The sequence below is a fragment of the Rhinolophus hipposideros genome (genome assembly GCF_964194185.1).
Source record: "Rhinolophus hipposideros genome assembly, chromosome: 11".
Lineage (NCBI taxonomy): Eukaryota > Metazoa > Chordata > Mammalia > Chiroptera > Rhinolophidae > Rhinolophus > Rhinolophus hipposideros.
Window position 1 is genome coordinate 17,908,880 of NC_138057.1, and position 25,733 is coordinate 17,934,612.

Below are 25,733 nucleotides of genomic sequence, written 5' to 3' on the forward strand. Positions count from 1 at the left end.
TTTTCCAATTCTTCATGATTCAGCCTAGGAAGGCTATATGTTTCTAAGAAATTCTAAGAATTTCTTCTAGGTTATTGAATTTGGTGGCATATAGTCCTTCATAGTATTCTTGGATGATCCTTTGTATTTCTGTGGCTTCTGTGATAACTTCACCTCTTTCATTTCTGATTTTGTTTATTGGTGTCTTTTCTCTTTTTATCTTAGTGAGTCTAGCCAAGGGTTTGTCAATTTTATTAATGTTTTCAAAGAACTAGCTCGTTGTCACATTACGTTTTTCTATTGCCTTTTTGTTCTCTATTTCATTTAGTTCTGCTCTGATTTTTGTTATTTCCTTTTTTCTGCCGACTGTGGATTTCATTTGTTATTCTTTTTCTAGTTCTTTAAGGTGTAACGTGAGATTATTTATCTGGATTTTTCTCGTTTCTTGAGATAGGCCTGTAATGATACAAATTTCCCTCTTAAAATTGCAATCGCTGCACCCCAAAAATTTGGTAGGATGTATTTTCATTCTCATTCGTTTCTATGTATCTTTTAAACTCTCCTCTTATTTCTTCTTTGACCCGGTCGGTCTTTAAAAGTATGTTGTTTAACCTCCACATATTTGTGTTTTTTCCTGCTTTCTTTTTGCAGTTGATATCCAATTCCAAAGCCTTGTGATCAGAGAATATGCTTGGTATGATTTCAATCTTCTTAAATTTGCTGAGGCTGATTTTGTGTCCCAATATATGGTTTATCCTTGAGAATGTTCCATGTACACTAAAAAAAATGTATAGTCTGATGTTCCAGGATGAAGTACTCTATAAATGTCAATTATGTCCATTTCATGTAATATGTCATTTAGGGCTGATATTATTTATTTATTTATTTCCTGTTTGGATGATCTATCCACAGCTGTCAATGATGTATTTAGGTCCCCTACTATAATTGAGGTTTGGTAAATTTCTCCCTTTACCAAACCAAAGTTCTGTTAGTAGTTGCTTGGTATATTTCGGAGCTCCCTGATTGGGGGGCATAAATATTGGTGACTGCTGTCTTCTTGTTGTACAGTCCCCTTTATTATTACGACATGTCTATCTTTGTCTCGTTACCTTTTTTATCCTGAAGTCTGTTTCATCTGATATCAGTATGGATACACCTGATTTTCTCCAGACACCATTAGCTTGGAGTATCAATTTCCACCCTTTCACTTTGTGTCTAGGCTTGTCCTTGTAGCTGAGTTGTGTCTCTTGGAGGCAGCCTATGGTTGGGTTTAGTTTTTTGATCCAATCTGCTACTCTGTCTTTTTATTAGTGAGTTCAGTCCATTTACATTTAGGGTGATTATTGATATGTGAGGATTTCCTACCATTCTAGCTTTGGTTTTCTGGTTAAGACTTTGTCTCCATTGTTTCTCTGCCTTTTTGTTTTTGTCTATTATTTCTGTGTGGTGGTATTCTATGATTTTTCCCTCTGTTTCTTCTTTTATTACATTGTATGTTTCAGTTCTGGATTTTTTTTTTTTTTTGAGTGGTGACCATTACGTTTGTTTATGTAAAAGAAAGTTTCATATTTAGAGTATTCCAGTTTCTTCATCGTGCTTAGTTTCTCCATTCCCATATTCTGGTTCAGGCCTTTACTCTCCCCCCTTTTATGTTTTGGTTGTCACAAATTATCCCTATTTATGCTGGTCGAATAACCTCCTTCAATAATTCTTGTAGTGCAGGTCATGTGTTAGAAAATTCCCTCAGCTACTGTATGTCTGGAAAGGTCTTTATTCCTCCTCCATACCTAAAGGATATCTTTGCTGGATATCTTATTCTTGGCTCATAATTTCTCTCTTTCAATAGTTTGAATATTTGATTCCACTCGCTCCTGGCTTGTAGAGTTTCTGCTGAAAAATCTGATGATAGTCTAATAAACGTTCCTTTGTAGGTTACCGTCTTTTCCCTGGTTGTCTTGAGAAGTCTTTGTCATTAATTTTTGACAGCTTCAATACAATGTGCCTTGGAGAAGGCCTGTTGGGGTTGAGTAATTAGGTGTTCTATTTGCTTCTTGGATTCAAGGATCCAGTTTTTTCCACAAGTTTGGGATGTTCTCCTCTACTATTTGTTCGAATATACTCTCCGTTCCCTTCTTTCTTTCTTCTCCTTCTGGTATGCCAATTATTCTTATATTGCTCTTTCTGATGGAGTCAGAAAGTTCTTGTAGAGTTCTTTCATTTAAGTCTCAAGTCTCTTTCTTTTTCCATCTGTGTAATTTCCAGATTTCTATCTTCAATGATTCTTTCCTCCATCTGGTGAACTCTACTACCTAAGCTGGCTATTTCATTCTTCATTTCGTTTACTTAATTCTTAATCTCCAGAAATTCCATTTGGTTCTTTTATAAAATTTCAATCTCTTTGGTAAAATGTTCATTTTGTTCTTTGAGTGTGTTTCTGAGTTCATTAAACTGCCTGTTTTCTTGCATCGTGTGGAGTTTTTTAAGAACTGCAATCTTGAATTCTGTCATTTAAGTCACATATTTCTATGTCTTTAAGTTCATTTTCTGGAGACTTCATTTTCTTTCTGGGCTGTCTTGTTACCTTTGTTATTCATGGCAATTAATGATTTATTATTTCTCTTCCTAGACATCTACAGGAGTGGGTTCTGCAACAGGTTGATAGGAAGAGATCTTTCTTTTGTTTTCTAGTATGAGTTGGTAGAATGTTTTATTTTCTCTCCAACTGCAGCCTTTTATTCTTTCTCACACTGTAGTGTCGTATTTTCTCTGCACTATTCCGGCGTTTCACACAATGGGGGGATTCCCTGGAAGGCGGGCTTCTTCTCTATGAACAGTTTGCCTGCGTCATAGGGTGCCGCCTCTGTGGTGGAATGTGGAGAACTGGTGAAGTTCCAAAGCTCTTCCTGCACCAGATTCAGAGCCCGTGTGTTTCAGCAGTTCTGTTTACCACTGCAGGGATCTGTCCAGATAGGTGGGGACGGGGTGGGGTGGGTTGTGAGAGGTGACCCAGAGCAATGGCGGCAACCACCACCACAGCCAGTCCTGCTTCCATGGTTCCCTCCTGTTTGCCAGAACTAATTTGGCTGTGAGTCTGTGTCTGCAGATCAGTTTTCAGAATTGCAAATACTGTTCTTTTGATGTGACACTGCTACTGTTCCGCTTCTAGCACTGGGCAGGTGGGGGAGGGGCGAGCTCTGGGAGAGTAGGGATGGGGCAGCTAGGCTCAGTGCGTAAGGCTTCCTTTCTCTGCTTGGCAGTGAGGGCTTAAACCACCGTTTTCAGCCTTTTTCCCTCAGTCTTTTCTCCGAGGTCTCTGCCATGAGCGTTGGGTTCAGCCATGTTATATGCTGTCCCCTCAGCCTTGTGGGCCATAAGCAGAGCCCTAGCAGTCCGAGTTCTTCCCTCTCCCACAGCTTCGGTAGTTCCGGGATGCAGCGAGCTCGGACCACCGAGCTAAGTCTGGGTCCTGTGCCCCCATTTTTGCAATTCTCCCCTCCTCGCCCGCTGGCGCAATTTGCCCACCTTTAGATGATTTCAGTAGTGTGCCTCTTCGTCTTGCCTGTGTGCTGTGCAGGGAGTCCTTTGTGGAGTTATAGTTGTTTAATTTATTGTAAATTCCAGGGGAGATTTCAAGAGGCTCATCTTACGCTGCCATTTTTATGATGTCCCTAATTTTTTAAAGGTAAATTCCTAGGAGTAGAGTAACCTGAACAAAGGGTGTAAGTAATTTTAGCCTTTTGATACATTTGCCCTCCAGAAAGATTGTAGCAATTTACAGTGACACCAATAAATAGCCTAAGAGTCCCATTTCGTCTTCATACTCCTTGGCAATATAGGAAGCTGGATGTTACCTCCCAATCTTTATCGTTAGGAATTTAATGAGGGAAGGGCGAATGGTATGTTGTCTTTTTTCTAAAGTGCAGTAATTTTTCCACATGCTTAGGGTTCATTTGTCTTCCCTGTTTTTTGAAGCAGTCCATGTCTTTCAGAAAGTATCTTTCACCTTGGCAATGTCTTGTCTAACCACATGTTCTTCTTCTTTAGTAGGCAAGGGCATGGAACTTTTCCATGTTTCTTCAAATTAAGTGAGAATTCCCCAAATGAGTACAATTGGAAAATTCTCTTGTCTTCTGAGCAGCCACATTATTTTAATGTCTTGGTAATAAAACAGAAAACTGGGCCATATTCTGAAAAAAAAAAAAAAAAAAAGTAGGCACAAATCACAATTAACTAAGATCTTACTGTAGGCAGTGACTTTCCTGCCTGATAATCATTTGCAATGCTGTTTAAAAAACGACTTTTTGGTTTTATAGAGTGAGGACTCATGGGGCATCCACTTTTAATAAACTTAGAAGTAAATTCTCATGTGTACCAATGTGAAAATCACTAACTAGATATGGGATTTTCTGCATAACTCTTAACTCTAACCCTTCCTATAAAGTGAAGTTCATAATGTTTATCTCAGAGGACTGCTCTGATTCTCCCTTATCTCCACACCCCTTTACATCCACTAGGACAGTTTTTATACACCAACTCACAGCCCAAATTTTTGCTTATGCAACCTCCATTTTATACTTTGTCCCTTTAAAAAACAATCATTGAACTTTTGATACGTTAGTATCTGCAAACAGAATAGGGTTTTCTTCATGACAGCACATCTTATGTATCTTTGCAAGTCTTATGTATCTCCTCTTGACATATAGTGGACACTCACTGTTCCTGAAATGAATTTTTGAGTGAAAGAATGGTACACATTTCTGAGTGAATGAATGATACACATTTCAGTGCTGAGACAACTGAAAAATACTACCCCAGAATAAGAATTATTGTAAAGTGTTCCGTAATGCTATGAACGAAGGCCATGAATCTCAATTTTGTCTAGAGCAGCAATTCTTCATTTTCTGTCTTTAGGTCATCTATCCCTGTGAGAATCTGATAAAAGCCACACATATTAACCCTTTTCAAAAATGTATACATAGAAAACTACACAAATTTACACATACTTTCAGAAGCCTCAAAGAAGGAGAGGAGAACACTGATTTCTCACATCCAACATTTTTACTTAAAAATGAAGCTAAAGTAATAAATTTACTATTTGACAAATTATCTTCAAGAAACTATGATCAAAACGGGGTCAGCTGGGAAACCTAAAAAAACAACAACAAAAAGATCTAACCCATCACATCTTGCAGGTAAAAGTAACCTTAGCAGCAGCAAAAGTATGAGTCACCAAGGGGGGCGACACAGCACAGAGGCTTGAGGGGCCACCATGGACTGTTACGTGGTTTGTGCCCTGCACAGAACACCTGAAAAAGTATATAATGGGGGTTGAAACTCACTCCCTGCACTCTACTCTGGCTTAGGGCTGTGGGCTTTGCCCTCTCAGAGGAGACATCTTTTTCTAATTCTTTTTTATAAAGGCCCCTTATGGGTCTATGGTGGCCCCCAGGCCTGGCAATGTCACTGATGTGGGTTTAAATCCTGGCTCCTCTGGGCCACGGGAATCGGCTATTTCCCTGATCACCTGCTCAGACACCCAGGTTCTGGGTCGCTGTGTGACCTCTGTAAGGCAAGGAAAATAAGCCTGCCCTATTACACCTGGCTCAAAGTAGACACAGAATAAAGGGTAGCTGTTAAAAAAAAAAAAGTATGAGTCACATTCCCCATCGAGTGTTTATTTAAAGAAGCTAAAGGTATGCCATTCTACTGCATTAAACTCATTACACTCAGCTGAATGTAGTCATTTATAAAGTGACGTTCCCCCATTCTTAGCATTTATTTTCTGTTCTCCTTTTCTTCCTAATGATAAGGACTTCCTGTATTTCAATTATGATGAAACACTTCTTGAGAAAAGCAGGCTATTATTTATTCATTAAAGAAGACCTATCTCCTAGGGTCTACAGGTTGAAACCAACAGATGTGTTTCTTGCTCCTTATGGACTTAAAAGTCTAGCAGGGAAGGTAGATTATAAATTCCCATATTTCCGACTCTGCCAGTTTTAAAGGCTGAGAGGCACCTTAGTTACACTGGCATGCGGGAGCCTGCTTTTAGCAGCCTGCAAGAACCAACTATGTGTATCATATCCTAACTTATCAGTGGCTTCATGTAGGTAGCTTGAAATCAGCCATGCTAGAGCATTTATACCATGTAAATTGGAAAGCATAAATCCTGGCTCGTCTATGGGCAGGGGTTGTCAATCACTTACTATCATATTGTGTCCTCATCAGACTAAAATTGTGGCTCTCATTCCGGGGCTCCTAGATAATTCGGGTAGGGAGGGCTTATATTAACCTTTCACACACTCTCAGCTACTGCCATAAGACCCAAGAGTATAGGCATGTCTTAGGTGAGACCTCAGAATATACTGGCTACCCTCTTTGGATAGTGGGTGAATGTAATATCTAATCAATTTGAGGCAACTTCATCCTAATACCAAGAGAGTTGCAAAATGTCCAAATAAAAATCATGCATCTCTGAGCGTGGCAGTCAGCTTACGCTATATTCTTAAGTTATATTCTGGGAATTAATACTAGAGTTGAAAAGCTACCAATGTGCAACCCATCTGATGTTTGTCAATAATTACTGTCTTAGTTTGATGCCGCATTAACCATAAGTAGATGTTCCCTGGCACCATTTTGGTGTTGCTGTGTCAGTTTTAGCTTTGAAGACTGCCAACACTTTGCATGGATCTACCAAAGAGAAAACAGCTTTGTCAGCAATGTAGACCACGTGCAGAACAAGCAAAAGCCATCTTCTTGTTTCAAGACTTAGAGAAACTCTGCAGAACAGAACAATGTCAAGAAGCTGGTAACTTAGATAATAAAACTCTCCCTACCTCACCTTCCACTGGTCTTGCATTGCCAGCTAAGTAGGACTACCCAATTTCACACGTGATTACTATGTTAGTACATGGCACGAAAACTTGTAGAAAACATCTAGGCTAGTACAAAATGCATTAAGGAGATGGACCAAAGGTGAAATCAAAGAGGAAAGGCAGCTCAGGATCTATGGAAGTGTCTGCTTGCAGATGGCTAAGCATACTTACCTTCAGGTTATGGAGGGTTTCTGACCATTCCATGGACCCTATCTGAGGTATGGTAGTGAGGAGTAAACTTTTGGCTTTATTGGCATTTTCTTTCAGGGTCTTTAAAACCCGGTCCACCGAAACCTAGAGAAACAACAGCACAGGATGTTACCAGCAATGAAAAACTCCACTGCTTTTCATGGAACATTTTCCTGAGCTCCTAGCTGATCTGTGGAGTCAGTTTACTCCAGCTTCAATCCCCTGGGCTCAAGTTCTACCTTTATCAAGATGGTCTTGGCCCCAGGGGGTAGGTCTTGGAGAAACCCAATGACATCTCTGAATAGCACCACTGATTTTCAACATGGTGTCTGAGAAACTATCTTAGATGTGTAATGTGTTACAGTATGGTCTAGAAAGCTGTGGCTATTCTCCCCAGGTCCATAGAATGGATTCCAGTCTTAAAACTACACTGGAAAACCAACCAGTCGCCAATTTACAGAGAATACAATACAAAGGACAGAGAACTACCCTGAGGAGATGATTTCTGCAATGCAGACTGTGGGAAACTGTACAGTCAAATGACTTGGTTTCTTTTTAGAAAATTTGGAAGAAAAAAATCATTTGATATGAGATAATTAGAAAATGGAATTTTGCTTGGGTACATTACGGAATTATTGTTGGAATGTGACAATGACAATGTGGTTATGTTAAAAATCGCCTAATGTTTCTGGATAAAGTTATGGATCAGAGAATAGATGAAATATAATGGCTATACGTTGATAGGATAATGGTTGAAGCTGGATGTTGGATTCACGGAAGTTCGCATTATTGTCTACTTTTGTATATAACTAAAATTGCTGTATAAGAAAAAGCTGGAAAAAGTTTTGAATATAAGATGACCAGAGGTACAGTACTTGTCATGCTTCACTATACTTAAAAGAAATCCAAGACTCCGGGACACAATGATTACACCTTTCATTCAATTTCCTGGACTATAAAATCCAGACCCCTCCCACAAATACCAAGACGTATTTAAAAAAAATTCTAAATACCACAGCAGAGGGAATCCCATTACCGTGGGAACACAAAACAGTGACCAGACGGGTGCATGCCAGGTACAGGCACATTTTAAGCGAAGTCTTTGAATGTAGGGTCAAAACATATTAAGAGATTTACCTTATATTTGCTCTTTTCCTTCCACTTTTCCTGTGCCTAATATTTCTATAGAGACTCTGATCTCTCTCTCTTCTCTTTGTTCCTGCTATTGGACTCCACCCAAATGCCTTTCTACTAACCTCACAATCAAATCTAACCCTCTGTTCAAGGTCCAGCTCAAACCTCAAGTTTCCTTCTTCACAAAATTTTTTTTTCGTCTTTCCACCCAACTCTGTCATTTGTACCATCTGATGACCACCCTCCTACTCGGAGCTAGCACTACATATGTCATTGGGCTTAATTCTCCCAGTCATCCAGCAATATCAGAAGTGAACTGAACAACTCACACTGCTCACTCACCAAGCCCTGGCTCCATCCTACAGAAGAGTAACTTGTTAAAAACATGCCCAGTGGCACACGTAAACAGAGGAACAGGAACCTGAACGTGGATTTGGCAACTCAAAAACCTTTTTATCATGCCAGGCTGCACATCTGGTTTGAAGAAGTGGGAAGGGACACAGATACAACACAGCTGGCAACGGCGGATAACTTTGGAAACATAGGTAGTGAATAAATGGGGTTCATTATACTAGACTCTACTTATGCAGATGTCCGAAGTTTTCCACAATGAAAATACTTGTTTTGGAAGCCTGACTTCCGTACTCCAGTGTCCTCAAACACCAGCCATTCTCTGGCCTCTTTATTATACCTTTCTTGTCGCATCTACCATTATTTGTCTTCATGCCTTACCACTTACACAGAACTTAGTTTCTTTACTTTTAACTGAAGTAGCTCCAACTGACTGATTTCAAAACCTCACATGGCCCACTAAAGGGAAGGACCGTTAGCTCTGCGGAGGAGAGAAATGTTATGAAACTGAGCAGAAAGCCACAGGCAAGAAACAATCTGTTCCTACGAAGTGGCAGAGGCTGAGCTAGCTGTCCCTTAGGTGACCAAAGCTGCCAAGTCTGGGACTGTGTTATAACAGGATTTATAAATCTCTTCATGCAAAGCATCCTCATAGTTTATTACACTGAGGAGTCAAGGTAAGGCGTTCATGCCAAACAAAGAACCTGTTGTTCATCTACGACCAAACTCATATACATGGATGCACTGACAGAAATAACATCCTACCCCTACACATTTTCCTTATTTCAAAATTCCTCTACTGTAGTTTTGTCCCTTTCTCTGTTTTAAAACAGACAAATGATCTGGTTTCTTCAAGGAAAATATAAAGAATGAAGAGAGACGAGGGAATATGAACTTAAAAGAGACTTAAGAAACACATTATTCAAATGCAATGGGTGGATTATAAGGGACCCTGATTTGAACAGTTGAAAATGATGAGACAAAAGGGAAAATGTGAACAGTCTGAATATTTTGATTATGTAAAGGAATATCAATATTTTTTGATACAATAATGCTCTTGTGTTTTTTATTATTTTATTTAAAAGAAAAAGAGGCCTTTTAGTAAAAATATTTACTTTAAAATAATGAGGGTCAGGGAGAGGGAAATGGGTAGGGGCATATATATGACACAAAGTTGGCCAAGGCTGGTAACTGTGGAAAGCTGGATGATGGGTAACTGGGGTTCATTATACTAGACCCTACTTTTGCAGATGTTCGAAGTTTTCTACAATGAAAGTACATGTTTTGGAAGCCTGACCTCAGTAGTCCAGCACCCTCAAATACTAGTTGGACTTTGCTGCCTAAAACTCCTCATTGATCTCCCATCTGAAATACTTACAGGGTCTCCAAGGCTCTGCCTCCCTCACTCCCTCCTCTCAAGCATGCCCATCTTTCCCATCATACTTAAGGAAGGCTTCCCAGACTATAAATATTCAGTTGGGTCAACTGGAAATGTACTCCTCACTACACTCTTTCTTTACAGTCCCGAGCTTTCTCATGTTGGTTTGCTTAATCTTTATCCCATCCCCCCGCCAAAGAACCCAGAATGTTAGCTCCTTACAAAATTGTCTGTTTGCTGTCATACTCCTACACCAAGCATGGTCTCCAGTCACAATGGGTTAAACAGATAGATGTGAATATAGAGTTCACTTACCAGGGAGAGGTAAGAAATAGTAAATTCTTCCCTTTGAAAAACACATAAACACTAGCACAGCACAAGGAAATTATAACCAAAAGACACCTTTATCCTTAAAATAAGGCCCAAGTCTCAACATGATTAGCAACACACCTATATGGCTACAATGTACTGTTCACTGATGATCCTTGGAAAAGTCTTTACTTTCTTGGGAAGATCTTGCGTCTATAGAAAATATCTGGTAATACCTAATGACAATGTAGTAAAAACTGACTTTAAAACCTGGTAGAAAGGCAGTTTCTGGAACGAATGCAATAGAAACAAATGGTTAAGATCCTCTCTTAATGGTGCTTATGACACCAGGAAATTCCGACCATACATGATCAGAAGAGAATCCGAATCCCACCTACCGCTTCCTCGTGCTCCTTCCAGCAATCATAATCTGTTGCCATGGCGATACTTGCGTAGCAAAGCCCAGCCTCTTTAGCAAGAACTACCTCTGGAATTGTGGTCATGTTGATAACATCTGCCCCCCAGGTGCGGAACATGATACTTTCTGACCGTGAGCTAAAGCGAGGCCCTTCGATTGTGAGCATGGTTCCCTTTGAATGGCACCGGAGTCCTAGCTTCTTAGCAGTCTCTATGAGGACCTAGAAAAGAAAGAACCACAAACTCAAAACAGAAACCTAAGTACAGCTGACTATTTTATTTTTTTCCTGATGTTTAACAAGTTGATTAAAGAATTTTACTGTAGAAGCCTAGTAGTTGCAGGCTCGCAGAGAACCTGGGAGATCCCAGTTTCCCAGACCCTCTTCCATACCGTTTCCCCACCCCCTGCACATACAACTCATAGCTACAAGAGCAAACAGTGAGCTTTTGCCTAAGCACCAGGAATTGATTTACATGCTTTAAGCTCATTTACTTCTTAACAGCTTGAAGAGACTAAGTTGGGCTGGGAACAAGGACCTGAGATCTTAACCTCCAAGGCTCAGCTGAGGTGCTGCTCCTCACTCACATCTCAGAGAGATGTGCTAAGAACTGTTTCCAAGCTCCTGAGAAATTCATTCTCGTTGCTTTTTTATATAAAATCTGAAGACTTTTATTCAAAGCTTTTTTTGGTTAGAAAGTGATTTCTTCATAACGTTTTCTACCTGTTGCCTCTCCAAGGACATACAGTAAAAACAGAATGGGGCCACGCTGACGTTTTCTGTCCAGGGATAAACTTGGCATCCCTTTAGTGGCAAGGCCATGCGTGGGTTTTAGAAACCTAATTTAAAAGTTTGATCACTTTCTCCAGTATCTAATTAATAACACATATCTAATCTTCAAGGTTATTCATTAATTTCATTTTTTCCTTAGACTGTGCTTCAACATTTTTTTTAATTAAAAAATTAGTCTTTTAAACTTCACTGTTAAGTGGTGCTGAAAATTCACTTAACCTTTGTCTTAGTTTTCTCATCTGTAAAATGGGAATAATTGTATTATAGAATATTGAGAGGATTACATGAGCTAAGGATATACAGCACAGAACTGTCAGGCACATCGTAAACACTATATAAGTGCTAAACTGGTCTTCTATCTATTATTCAATACAGCTGGTCTTGAATAACATTTCGTTACAACACTGATGAGAAAACAATAAACTTCTGGTTAGGGCCACTGTCCGTAAGGAGTTTGCCTGTTCTCCACATGTCTGCATGGGTTTTATCAGGGTACTCAGGTTTCCTCCCACATCTCAAAGATGGGACAATAGGTTGTATCTAAATTGTCCCAGTCTGAGTGACTGTGGGTGTGTGTGAGTGTGCCCTGAGACGGAAGGGCGTCCTCCTGTCCAGCGCGGGTTCCGGCATGGAGCAGTGAGCTGACCAGGTAAGCTCTGACCACCTGTGACTCTGAACTGGAACAAGTAATCATCTTCCTTGTTTTTATTCACCTTTCTTAAATGTGTGTATAGCTCGCATTTATTTAAAGTTTAATAGAAGGGTTTTGGGTCTTTGTTTAAAAGTTTGGTGATGTTTTTGTGACCAGAAATATGCCACAGGAACTTTATTCTTGTTTGTATCAGTCTATGATAAAATTTGTTTTGTTTATGGTTGTTTCACATAAAGTCAAAATTTCCAAGAATCGATCGATGAGGTCAAGTGAGGATTTATTGTACTGGCCGCTCCCTTGTAATTAACTAGTCGTCTTTCTCTTGCTGCTTCTAGGATTCTGTCTTTAACCTTTGTCATTTTAATTATGATATGTCTTGGTGTGGGCCTCTTTGGGTTCATTTCCTTTGGAACTCTGCACTTCCTGGGCTTGTATGTCTATTTCCTTTGTCATGTTAGGAAATTTGCAGTCATTATTTCTTCAAACAGGTTCTCAATCCCTTGCTCTCTCTTTTCTCCTTCTGGACTCCTAGATTTGATTGTTGTTATGCTTGATGTTGTCCTGCAGGTCCCTTAAACTATCTTTGTATTTTTTTAATGTCCTTTTTTCTTTCTGTTGTTCCAATTGGATATTTTCTACTACCTTGTGTTCTAAATCGCTAATTTGATCCTCTACTTCATCTAATTTTTGATTCCTTCTGGTGTATTCTTCATTTCAGATATTGTATGTATTTTTGATTGCTTCTTTTTTATGGTTTCTATGTCCTTGTTTATGCTTGCTATCCCTTTGTTGAAATTCTAAGTTCCTTAAGCATTCTTAGGTTCCTTAAGCATAAACAGTGTTTTAAACTCTGTCCCTGGTAGGTTGGTTGCCACCATTTCATTTAGTTCAATTTCTGGAGGTTTCTCCTGTTCTTTTGAGACATGTTTCTTTGTTTCCTCATTCTGGCTGCCTCTCTGTGTTGTCTTCTATGTATTAGGTAGATTTCCCGTGTCTCTCTGTCTTCGCTGGGTGGCCTTATGCGGTATGTGTCCTGTATGGTCGAATGGCTCAGTCTCCCTAGTCTCCTGTGTGTGTGCTCCAGAAGTGTACCTTGAGTGTGCAGTGTGTGTTCTTCTGTTGTAAGTGAGCCTTGATTGCTTTTAGCACATCAGTGGGTGGGATTGACTCCCAGGCTGATTGGCTGTGAGGATTGGCTACGCCCACAGTGTATAAGCTATTGTGTGGGTATGACCCCTCAGAGGGGGATTTGCCCCTGTGGGCTCTTGTGCCTGTTGAGACCACCCTTTGGGTGTGCTGCTTGTGGGACTAACCGGGTGGTGCTCTGGTATGGTCTGAGGCTGGCCTCAGGGTGTGTTGTTTCTGGTGTCTCTTAGTAGAGTCTCCATACAGGCCAATCGGCCTTGCCTGTGACCAGCCCACGGCTAGTGGCTAAAAGCCACAAAGCTGTATAATGGTTGGCTGCTGCCTGTGCTGGACCCGGAGGCATGTTGGGGTGGCCTTGCTGTGCACTGAGGCACGATGCTACCAGTACTGGGCCTGGGACAGCTTAGCAAAAGGCCCAGGGCCTCATAGGGCTACTGCTACTTCCCGGCTGCCTGTAAGGCTTAGCCGTTGAAATAGCCTCCTTAGGCGCAGGGGCTGGGCTACTTGACTTGGAATTCAGTGCCCTCAGTGATGCAGCCCTACATGGTAGGGGTGAGTCCCAGGGAGTTACAGGAGTGGTTGATGGTTTTTACAAAGTTAATGCAGATTCAAGTCTTGCAACAGTGCCCAGCCTGTGACCACTTTGCAAAGTGCTCCGAGAACACCACGGCCAGTCTTCCCTCTCCTTGAGGCACTGCCTGGCCTGTGACCGCGCTGCCAATCGCCCTGAGAACACAGCAGCCAGCCACCACTCGCCTCAGGCTCGCAAACCTCAAGAGCTGCCCACGAGAGGCTGTAGCACAGGTTCTGGGTCACTGCCCACCACCTGTTCCTGGGTTGCTGTGAGCTGGCTGCTGCTATAAAAGGACTCCACAGCTTGTGGGGGTGGTTCTGGCTGCTCAGCAGCTGAAGTGCCCCAAGCGATGTAACACCAGCTGTGCAGAATGAGGACCCAGGGCGTCACCAAGGTGGTGCATGGATTTCACCAGACCAATGTGGTCTCAGATGTGGTCCTTTGGAGGAGAGTTCAACATAGAAAAGATAGCACCCTACTATACACTATACGTGAGTCAGGCTCCACATAGGGTTAATGGCTCCTATCCCTCTAGCTCTTGCCCCACAGCCACAGAACTCAGTCTTTCCCTGTATGTCTCTCGCACGCCCTGAGTTGCCGCTCCTCCACCAGAGACCAGGTGAGCGTTTGCAAGCGTGTCTGAGTGGGGCTCTTTAAGAGGGTGTTTGGGTTTTGTGCTGCCTTCCATCTCACCGGGAGAGGCAGACAAAGACCTTACTGATTTTCACTGTGAGATGTTGTAGGCATTCCTCTTCCCAGCACAAGACCCCTGGGCTGGGAGGCCTCATGTGGGGGTGGGACCCCCTCCCTCTGCTGGGGGGACCTCCATCACTGAGGTGTCCCTCCCGGTGTTGAACCACTATTTATGGGTTTGGGGTCAGCATGTTTTGCATCTCTATCCCTTCTACCCATCTTGATGTGGCCTCTTTCTTATATTTTTAAAGTACTTATAGGAGTTCTGTTCAGCTAGTGTTCAGATGATTTTTGAGGTTGATTGTTCTATAATTTACATGTAATATTGGTGTAATCCTGGGATGTAGTAGGCACTGCTTTCCCCCCGTTATTCTTATATTGCTCTTCTGATGGAGTCAGTTCTTTCATTTCTTTTAACTCTCAAGTCTCTCTTTTCTCCCATCTATGTCATTTCCATATTCCACCTTCGATATCATTAATTCTTTCCTCCATCGGGTCAGCTCTATTTCCTAAGCTCACTATTTCATTCTTCATTTCTTTTATTGAGTTCTTCGGTGCCAGAATTTCTATTTGGTTATTTTTAAAAATTTCAGTCTCTTTGGTATTCATTTTGTTCACTGATTTTGTTTGCGTTCATTAAACTACCTACCTGAGTTTTCTTGTAACTCATTTTTTCAGAACTGCAATCTTGAATTCTGTCATTTGAGTCGCATATTTCCATGTCTTTAAGATTATTTTCTGGAGATTTTTCATTTTCTTTCTGAGCTGTCTTGTCACTTTAGTTAATCAGGGTGATCGGTGAATTCCTTCTTTTACTGGGCATCTACAGGAATGAACTCTGAAGCGGGTTGATACAATAAGGCCTTTCTTTTGCCTTCCAGTAAGTAGCACTAGAGCATTTTATTTTCTCTTTCCGTGTTCTGGCATTTTGCATGGTGGGAGATTTCCTGGGGAGGTGGGCTTCTCATCTGTGCCTAGGTCGCCTCTGTCTCAGGGCACCGTGCCCATGGCGGATATGGTGGGTGATGGGGTTCTGAGCCCCTGAAATCCCAGTGCTGTCCCTGCAGCCAGATGCAGAGCTGTGTACGTTAGCAGCGCTGGTTTTCCCCGATGGGATCAGCCATGAAAGGTTGGGGGTGGCGTGGGCTGGGAGAGGCCTCTGGTGTGTTTGTGGCTTTGCTCTCCTCCGAATAATGGCGACTGCCAGACCACAGCTGCCTTGCGCCTATACCTCCTCCCATGTTACTGGGATCAGCCACAGCGTGCATCTGCCCCTGAGGAACTGTCTCTTCAGTTCTCAGGGCTGTAGATATTCTGCTCTTTAATCCGAACGGCTAGTTTTTTCTCTGGGGCCTGCCACTAACACCGGTGGGCTGTGGGGGGAGGCAGCCAGGCTCCGTGGCTTTGTTTTCGGCCTGGCTGTGAGGGCTGTTAGACTGCAGTTGTAGCACTTATACATCCGGTCTTTGCCCCAGGTATCTGCCCCAATCAGCCGCATTATACGCCGATCACTCACGCAGAACTGCTGGGGCCGCAGACTGCACCTGCACTCTCAATCCTCCCCTCTCCTGAGACAGCAGTGAGCTCTGGTCAGTGGCCCTGTCTCTGTACTTCTCCCTTCCCTCCTCCCATTCACCGATTCACCCACTCTCAGCTGTTTCAATGCACGGATCTCTCAGGCGTGCCTGTGTGTTGCGCAGGGAATCTTTTGTTGAATTATAACTGTTCAACTTGTTTTCACTTCAAGGGGAGAGAACAAGGCGGGACCCCTCACACTGCCATGTTTTGATGTCATTCCCCACTTTCTTAAAATGCCTTCCCCAGAACTCTTAGGTTTTACTTGGGGATTCTTGGCTTGGCCAGACTAATAATGGCTGAATTAATTTGGTCTTAAAGGAGGCCAAATTGTATTATTGGAAACTATCACCCCATCACCACATTTACATGTGCTCTGCACACATCACTAGCACTTCCTCCACCTATGTCTACCCTTAATACTGTAAGTCACTACGTTTTGCCTGGGATAGGATCTTAAATTTCCTACCAACACGCATACGCTAGCCCTAGTCTGTTTCTTCCCAAGCTGCACCCATTTTGAAATAGACAAGAATTTTACACACATCTAGTTTCCCCTGGAGAGCAAATTTATTATGTGGCTAGATCTGTGTTTCAGAGGAAAGATTAGCAATATTCTGATATAGTCTGCTGATAACTATATCCAGAAACATACATCTAAATACATACATAGAAACTTAAACTATTTTTGTTTAAACAAGTAAAAAAGGCACTTTGACGGAAGTCAGAGGGGATGTACCTGTAGTGGTACATCTGAAATGGCTTCCCGCAACCCCAGCTTTACATTCTAGATTGTTTTTTGAGACCATAGTGAGACTAAGGTGTCCTTGCTATGAACTGTAAGGAACTTAGTTTTACATGATTATGCAGGGGTGAACATAAAAGCTAAGAATCTTCTGAATTCCATATGCAGGTGTTAACATTAGCTGAATCACCTAAAGGTGACCTAACAATTAACACGTTTAGGTATCTGAAGCCTGTAAGTTAATTCATAAAGTAGATTTCACTAGGCAGTTCACCTCGAATGATGCCTCCAATCTTTGGGTTGCATCTGGAATTATATGAGAAGTACCATGTGTGGACCAAGAGATGGACTTTTTTGAGTTGTGGTAGCCATTTTTAATTCTCTGAGAGCTATGGTTGTGATTCTTCACCCTATACCACCATTGACCTTTGTGGGGCCGCCCTCCTAGTTCTGAGATTTTATGATAATCTTGGAGACGAAGCTGGACAGTAATGACCAAACTCAGCTCAACGGTTAATGATACCAATCTGACAATTCGTAGATCATCAATAATAATAATTTAATTCACAAAAGCAGTTACCAGTTATTGGACGTTTCAATACTAACAGGCATTATTCAGAGGACTTTTAAGTATTAACTCTTGTAACCCTCACACAGTCCTACGAAGTATATGCAATCATTACCTTCGTTTTACAAATGAGGAAATGGAAGCCCAGACATGTTAAGTAACTTGTCCAATGACATACAACTATTAAGCTGAAAAGCGGAGATTTGATTTGATCCCATGTAATCTGATTCCAGACTATATACTCCTGACTACTATGCTAGTCTATACTAAATTATTTAAAAGGTATCCTGACAGCAACAATCAAAACTTATAAAAAAGGTAGGCTGCAACTATGAGTGATTCAGCTTATAAATGATCGAGAGTAGTGGAGGCAACATTAATTAGCAAAGGGAAATTCGTAATAAAACCTTCCATAAGAAGTAAACTTGAAAAGAGAAGAGGGATCATATGCTTTGTATGAGCCCACTAATCTAAGTCTAGATGTCACCCCAAGCCTTTATGACTTATCTTCATGCACCTTCCAGAAAGATTACAAACCTCTCTCGTTTTGGGACAGAATGGCTCAGCCATTGGAATATGGCATACTCCTCTGGAACAGGAACGACTCCCATCATAGAATGTCTGAGGCCTTGTGGTGGTCCTACGAAATCAAGTGAAAAGGTTTTGTGCTTTTCAGCCATCTCTCCATTCTCTGGGGACTGGTGAAATCATGAAATCAACGGTATCTAGGTTTCCATCCTGGTCATCACTCCAGAATCAACAGCTCTGTAAGCTGAAGGCAATTGTTATAAAAAGCAGTTTTGGGATGGTATTTGGCTTCTCTGGCTCTGGGTTGGTGGCAATATATTTTACAGCAGGAAAGTATGTGTCTGTGGTCAGGTGGCTATGATAAGATAACCACAATGGATTGCAGGTACAACTCAACTGTGTTCAGGAGGGCAGGAGAAACACTTAAAAAGTCAATATGAAATTTCCCAATCATTTTAGATACAGAAAACTATATAGTGATCCCCATTTATATCCATCACCCAGATTCAACGATTTCCAAAATTTTGTCAAATTTGCTTTATCCGTTAGCATTTCCATGATTGCAAATCCCAGACTGCCATTTCACCCCTACTTCAGGTGAACCAAACTATGTGGATTATTTTCCACTGAAATGTCGTTATCACATCTGACAAAAGTAACAATAATTCCTCAGTATCAGCTAATACATAGGCCATATGCAAATTTCCCCGATGTCCTCAAAAATGTCCTGTTTGGAAAAAACAGCTGCTTTGTCCTCACCCTGCATTTGATTGACATATTTTTAAATTTAGAGTAATTCCTCTCCTCCATCCCCAATCTTATTTTTCCATGCCTTTGACCCAAGAAGGCAGTGTTTTGTCCTGCTCCACATTTAGAAATCTATCTCTCTGTTTAGCTTGCTCCTTTACCTGCCATAATTAGTCCTGAAGTCTCTTAGTTCCACTTTTTGGTAAAACATTTTTGAATCTACAAAAAGAAGCTAAAATTAACCCAGTGCCAAGTCACCCAGCAATTTCTCATCAGAAGTTTTAAATTTTCAGAATAAACCACTTTCTGAGTCTGTTCTATTGTTCTATACTTGAACTCACGAGTAACACAGGAAAGTGGAGAAGAGGGGACAGACAGAGCAAGGGAAAGCCAACAGGGGGAGGCAGATCACTTAATGTCTATTTCTGGGAGCGGGAGGGTGGGGAACAGCATTAAGAAATAGTTTTCCCAGTAGTTTCCACAACTGACATGTCTACCTACCAAAATTAACCTGTTACTTCCACCCTGTCACAGACTGAACAGTGACACTCGGTGGCACCAAAGCCACCCAGCTCAGAGATGAGGTCTCAGTGCTGTGGAGGAATGAAAACCCTGCCCATGATCCTCTCAATCCACTGTCACGTGCATCTTCAAAGGAAAGGCTAACTTAACCCTGAAGCAATTCCAGACGGGGTTGAAGAACAGGTCAAATGACTGTTCCAGCCCTAGAGGCTTTTCTTGTTTTGCAAAACTGACAAGCCACGTACTCTCAGCTCTGGCGTGGTTTCAGCCTTCAGTGAGTCAAGTATTAGCAACATCACTATTTACCACCGTGATTAAGTATGAAAAAAAGGCCACAAAAAACTTCAGCTGCTATACCCCAATAGCCATCCATGTGGTAACACCCCCATCTTATCTAGCTGTGTCGCTCTCTTCTATCTCCATCGTTTCTGAACCTAATCACTCCTTTGTTCTGAACTTTTACTGTAAGTATTATTTATGCTTTATGTTATGCTACAGATATGTGATACTTATTAACTCCAGTTTTAGTTCTCTCAAGTGGCACATTTCACATTTTTCTCTTTAAACAAAGCTAACTACTAGCTATATGGCTTACAGCAAATTGCCACTGCTTTTTGAGTCTCCATTTTCCAAACATAATACGAAGCATCCATCCACCCATTCATAAGGACATTACGAGGATTAAGCCAACCACGGAGTTCAGATATCCCACAGCAGCTCACAAATGAGGTCTGGTCTGGAGACAGAACTGGGAGCCAGCAGTAAAGGGAAGCTGTGGCTGAGGATGGGGGTCTCAGAATACCCAACCTTGTAAGGGCCAAGTGAAGTGGGCAGCCTCAGGGAAGAAATGAGAGGGTTTAAAAATCAATGCTTCTAAAGCATTCTGAACTATACGGTCAAGATCCTGGAAAGGAAGGGGAGGACGAGAAATACCTCTTCACATAATCTGCCCACTTATGTGTGGTGTTTTGTTTGCATAACTAACTTAAGTGTCAGCAAATGCAATGAAATGTTTAACGACCTAAAGTTAAATCACTATAAATAGCAATACTCCTGTATAGCATAAAATGATGAAGCACAATGGACGATAAATGAAAACTCAGATCAAGAGCAATGGTGTTTATAACCACCTGGGAGTGCAGGAAACCACCCAAAGGAAATGCAAATGTCTGTACTTTAAGAGCTCCCAGCCTTCCTCTGAGGGTTTTTAATTAGAAAAGCGAGAGCTTTTATAACGCAGCAAGACGCCAGGTATAATGCATCTGCCAGGCACATACCAGACAGTTATCTGACTGAGCCTGCACTGCCTGTTCCTTGCCAATTTCCAGCCGAAACAGCTCTTTGATCACAATCGTAGTTCACCCTCATGCTGAATTTTCTCAGTGATACGGAGAAAATACAGGAAATGTAGTTCTGTATCTGGATTTTGTGACTGAAGGTTTGGGTGGTCTTGAACAAATTAGTTAACTTCCCTGAGTACTTTCTTCATAATGCGAGTGTTAGCCACATCTCCATTTATAGTCTTGTTTAAATATGGAAGCAGGGCCACAAAACCCTGCAATGATTACATCCCAATAGACTTTGAGGCAATAACATCCCTATTTTATAGAGATGTGCAAATGCATGCACTTGGGGATAAATAGTAATTGCTGCAAAGAACGACTATTACTATTTCCTAGTGAAGACCCAACACATGGAACACACTCAAATCACATTACAGCTAGACGCAGGTGCTGTAGAAACATGGAGAACAGGTCAATGGAAGAAGCCTGTAGATAATCTTTCTGTCATTCCTTTTTCTAAATTAAATTTATTGGGGGTGACAATGGTTAGTAAAATTATAGAGGTTTCAAGTATACAAGTCTATATATCACCTATGTATTGCATTGTGTGTTCACCACCCAAAGTTAAATCTCCTTCTGTCACCATATAGTTGATGCAGATAGTTTCCTGAAGGAAGAAACTAGGTTTGCAACAGTGCCTGAGTGGGCACTTTTCCCTGATAAAGGGAACCTTAATGGAATCTGGTCTTCCTTCCATCAAGAGACAGAAATTGAAATCTATTCCCGGGCCCATGAATAAAATTCGCCTCAGATGATGTCAAACTGGCTAGACCTGATGGGAAACTGTTCCAGCCTTGGCTGAGAAGAATGGGATGGCTCATACACCTCCTGGAAGCAACCTAGACCAAAGACAAGAAGGTTTTGGAGTGGCGGCTGTCCTACTGACTTGTGAAAGTGGCATGTGGAGGCAGAATGGCCCTCTCCTCCCAAACATATCTACACCCTAATGCTCGGAACCTGTGAATATGTTTCTTTACCTGGCAAAGGGCAACTAAGGCTACTGATGGAATTAAGGTTGCTAAGCAGCTGACAATAAAATGGAAAGATTATCTTGGAATAAATGGATGGGCTCACATGTGGACAAGGGAAGCAGAAGAGTCAGTGTCAGAGTGATGAGATGTAAGGAGGACTCAAGCCACCGCGGCTGGCTTTGAAGATGAAAGGGCCAGGAGCCAAGGAATGCAGGCGGCAAAAAAAGAGCAAGAAAACATGCTCCCCAGCCTCCACAAAGGAATGCAGCCGAGCTGACATCTTGATTTTAGCCAGTGAGACCCATGTTAGACTCCTACAGAATTACAGTAAGTTTGTATTGTTGAAGCCACTGAGTTTGTGGTAATTTGTTACAGCAGCAATAGAACGCTAATACATATGTTTACGTGGTTTAAGATATAGTTAACCCAGTTATAGTTTCTGCAATAATAAAAAAAGCCCCCGACTCTTGCTTTAATCAGTAAACCCTCCCAGCTTGGCAAGGCGACTGCTGATTTCACCTCCCCATTAGCTTGGGACATCCACTGACGAAGAGACTGATGGATCTGACTTGCTTTACCATCCACTCCCAGCTCTGTGCCACTGGAAAGTCACTCTCACCTCTCGATAAATACCTGTTTATTTCAGCTTCTGCATATTTAAAATGGGGGATTAATACGAACCACCTTCTACAGTCAACGTGAAGGCTGAATGAGAACACATGAAGGAAGTGCTCAGTACCAGTAACTACCGGTCACGGAAAATCTGCTGCTATATTTACTCCCTGGCAACCTCAGAGCACAATACACGTACGGGCTGAGTCAAGGGCACCCAAAACACTGCTCGAGGTTGTTCAACAGGAATGTGTGCTAGGAAAAATTAATGTACAAAGAGAAAATTGCCCACGGAAGAGTGAAGGAGACAAAATGAGGATGTGCACTGGCAAGAGGAACGAGTTCAAGACAAAGGAGAGAACACTGGCACTTTCAGACAGAGGGGAAAGAATGCCCAGAAAAAGGCAGACTGGTGGGTTGTTTCTGGATCAAGACTCTTGAATCGGCTCAGAGGCAGCCATTTGTTAATATTTTTCATTTGGGGAAATTCTGAGTGGCAAATAAGTTGAGGGAAAAACGCTTGTCCCACAGCAGAAGCAAAGAGCCACACACCTGGGAGGAGGTGCGGAACATGGCAAATGTCCACAGCAAGTCCCAGCAAGCAGGAGCGTGAGTCCATCACCTCACCAGCAAAGCAGGGCCAACGGCTGCTCATAAAGAGCGTGGTTTCGGGGAACCGATTCGACCATTGTCACTTTAAAGATATGCAAACAATAATGTGTATGGAAAGAGAAAAGTTCAGTTTTTGAAACCAAAACAAAATTTAAATAACCCTCCCAACTGCTCTTTTCACTAAAGCCTGAGCTCTCAGGGAAAGAGGAGGGGCTCTCAACAGCAAGTCTGCCACAACCACCTGCATGCCCAGTAGTTCTACCGCTGGCAATTTAACTAAAGATAACAGGACACTAAACAAGTACTAAAATGTGAACTGAAGTACAGTTAATGTTAACAGGAATCTCCATGTATCTTTGGGACCTGTCAACTGTGGCAGTCTCCCTTGCTAGCCATGGAAGAGCATATTCTTGTTTATTGGCAAAGCTGTCACCATTTAATTGGTATCAGATTCTGACTTGCACAAGTAACATTGTTGAAAAAAAATATTAACAGGAAGCTGAAAATCACTAACTTTCCCACTTCTCGGGCACTTAAATAAATTATACGTCCAGCAATAGAACAGTGTGTAGCTGTTAGGAAGAACACGGTGGATGTCTCTTTTCTAGAACTCCTATAGAGTCACACAAACACACAGTTTTTCTTTGTGTTAATATAAAAATAGCATACAACATGGACTGTTTCACAATGTGCTTGACTTAGTTAATGATGTATCTTGGAGACTTTCCTTTATCAGCGCATATAAATCTACTTGATGTGTTTAAAGTGCTGCGTGGAATGTGTCATGGATATGTCAGTACTTTAGTGATTATACAATGAATGGGTAATTAAAAATGTTACAACCAGTACCTCTGCATGAGCTCCCTTGTGCATGCGTTTCTCAAGAAACCAAGAGAAGGAACTGTTTGGGTCAATGGCCACACACATTGTCAAGCTTGACAAACAGATCTCACCAAATTGCCCTTCAAAGGGCTGTAGCAAGACACATACCCACCAGAAACATACGAGGGTTTTGCTTTTCACCATATGCCCTCCTATATTATTTACATTTTATTACAAACACACATTACTTGTAAGTACCTTTCAAACTCAGGTATGCATGTTGGATAACATTTTAGTTAGAACACCAAACACAATTTTTATTTTTTAAGCAGTATATAAGTGGGTCCAGATAGCAACAAAATTTAAGGCCAAGTCACCAACTGGTTAGAACAAAAGGATATTTATCCTCTTGGCAATTTGCATAATTTCAATATTAACAGGATTAAGAATGAGCCTTCTGAATTTCTAAGTGTGTATTTATGTGCGTGTGCACACACGTATTTATGGACAGTGCCATCAAGAACATAAGGGTCAAATCCTAGAAGATTTAGGTCAGGGAGTCAGGGTACAAAGGGCACTTAGCCAGAGAATGAAAGAGTTTAAAACTACAGTGGGAAAGTACAGGGAGTTTTGGCATGAATGGCAACAAATTTAGAAGTGGAATGAGTCTGTTCGATTAATCAGAAGAAACGGAAAGGTTATGAATTTAGACCAAATTTGGACCCTCCCACTCCGATTTAATGAATCCCCTAACTGCTTAGCATGTCACAGGGAAGGAGGAGAACCAAAAATGTTCATATTCCAATAGGCAACACTGCTCAGTAGACAGATAACCTAGTTTTCCCTTCATAATTTCTATTTTTCATCAGGTCTTGCTAAACAAAGCTCACAGAGCAACAGTACAAGAAAAAAAATTCCGGCTCTAACCCAGGTGGTGAATAACAATCTCTTTGGGCCTCAGTCTTCTCACCTGTAAAAGGTGATAATAAGGTTTGTACAGGATGCCTCTTGCTGCTGTGATAATTAGCAGCACCAGAAACATAGGAAGGGCTAGAAAAGCATTTACTGGCATGGTGACCAAGCAGCTCTGTTTTCACTGTAAAGTATGGACACTGCTTCAGGCCACCACATTGTAGCTTTAACAAACCTTATTTACAGCTTCAAACCATCCCACAGGATGGTTGTTCAACCACTGCCTTAGGCGGCTCACTCAGAAAACATTTACAAGCAGCCTGATACACATATCTAGAAACATGCATGTTTGATACTTATCTCTTAAGATTGCAAAGTGCATATTTTAAACTTTTGTGAGTCAGGCTGCCTCGTGAAAGGGTTCTAACCATTACCAACAGCAAGAGGTGTATGAATCTGAATTATCGAGGGCCTAAGAGCATCTGACACGTGGGAAAAGTTCAATATTTTCTTACACTTCAGAATTATCCAGAAATAAAGACTTCATGTTCAGAAGACCAGATAATAAAAAACATTCATATTTCACTGGGTAGAGGGAAAAGAGCACGGATACGACATATAAAAGCAACGCAAGAAACCACCACAAAGGTCGTAAGATATTTTTAAGTACATGGCAAAGATCATCAGCATCAATGAGAAAAGGAACTAGGAAAAAGTTACGTTAGTAACAGGAAGAGCTGAGGTATTCTATATGGAGTCAGGACACCCCCTACCCAAATGCGCTGTCAATTCAGAAGTCTGGGTGTGTGCTGGGGCACAGCATTGCAGTTACACCCGGAGAGTGAAATTCAGGGGAAAGCCCCCTCAGCGTGCTTGGTTTCCAGCCCTCTTCTGACTTTATTTTTGTTTCTACTGTATTTTCAGGGAGTAATATGGAAACCGGCTTTGAGCGGAGTCAAGCTGCGATGAGAAAGGAGTAAGACGTGTCTCAAACAAGGGCAGTGGTGACAGAAAGGAGGGTGGGAATCAAGACATGCACAGGTGGGACTCATAATGAATAAGTGGAGGGCTGACAAAAGTCCACAGCAATGACTACTGTGTGGGTGGGAGCGCCAGGGTTACCAAATCAGCTATTTACCAAATGAAGAAGGGGGAGCTCAGGAGAGGAGGGCGTGTGGGGTTAGAAGGCAACCAAGGGTGATAATTTAATCTTGAATACAAAGTGTGGGGTATCTTTGGGACTTTGTCCTGTAGCCAGTGTGGACCTTGAGGGCAAGGGCAAAGCTGG

The 25,733-nt window shown here is 41.7% G+C and overlaps 1 protein-coding gene across 1 annotated transcript in view; it reads right to left on the reverse strand.

Moving 5' to 3' along the window:
* Positions 1 to 1,407: 1,407 nt before the first annotated feature.
* Positions 1,408 to 25,733, reverse strand: part of MTAP (methylthioadenosine phosphorylase) — a 49,441-nt gene continuing 25,115 nt past the window's right edge. The window contains exons 5-8 of the mRNA XM_081065358.1: positions 17,914 to 18,016; positions 10,614 to 10,853; positions 7,026 to 7,148; positions 1,408 to 4,166 (exon numbers count right to left, since the gene is read on the reverse strand). Of these exons, the coding sequence (XP_080921484.1) occupies positions 4,128 to 4,166; positions 7,026 to 7,148; positions 10,614 to 10,853; positions 17,914 to 18,016 (505 nt within the window). The 3' untranslated portion in view covers positions 1,408 to 4,127. The remainder of the gene's footprint in view (positions 4,167 to 7,025; positions 7,149 to 10,613; positions 10,854 to 17,913; positions 18,017 to 25,733) is intronic.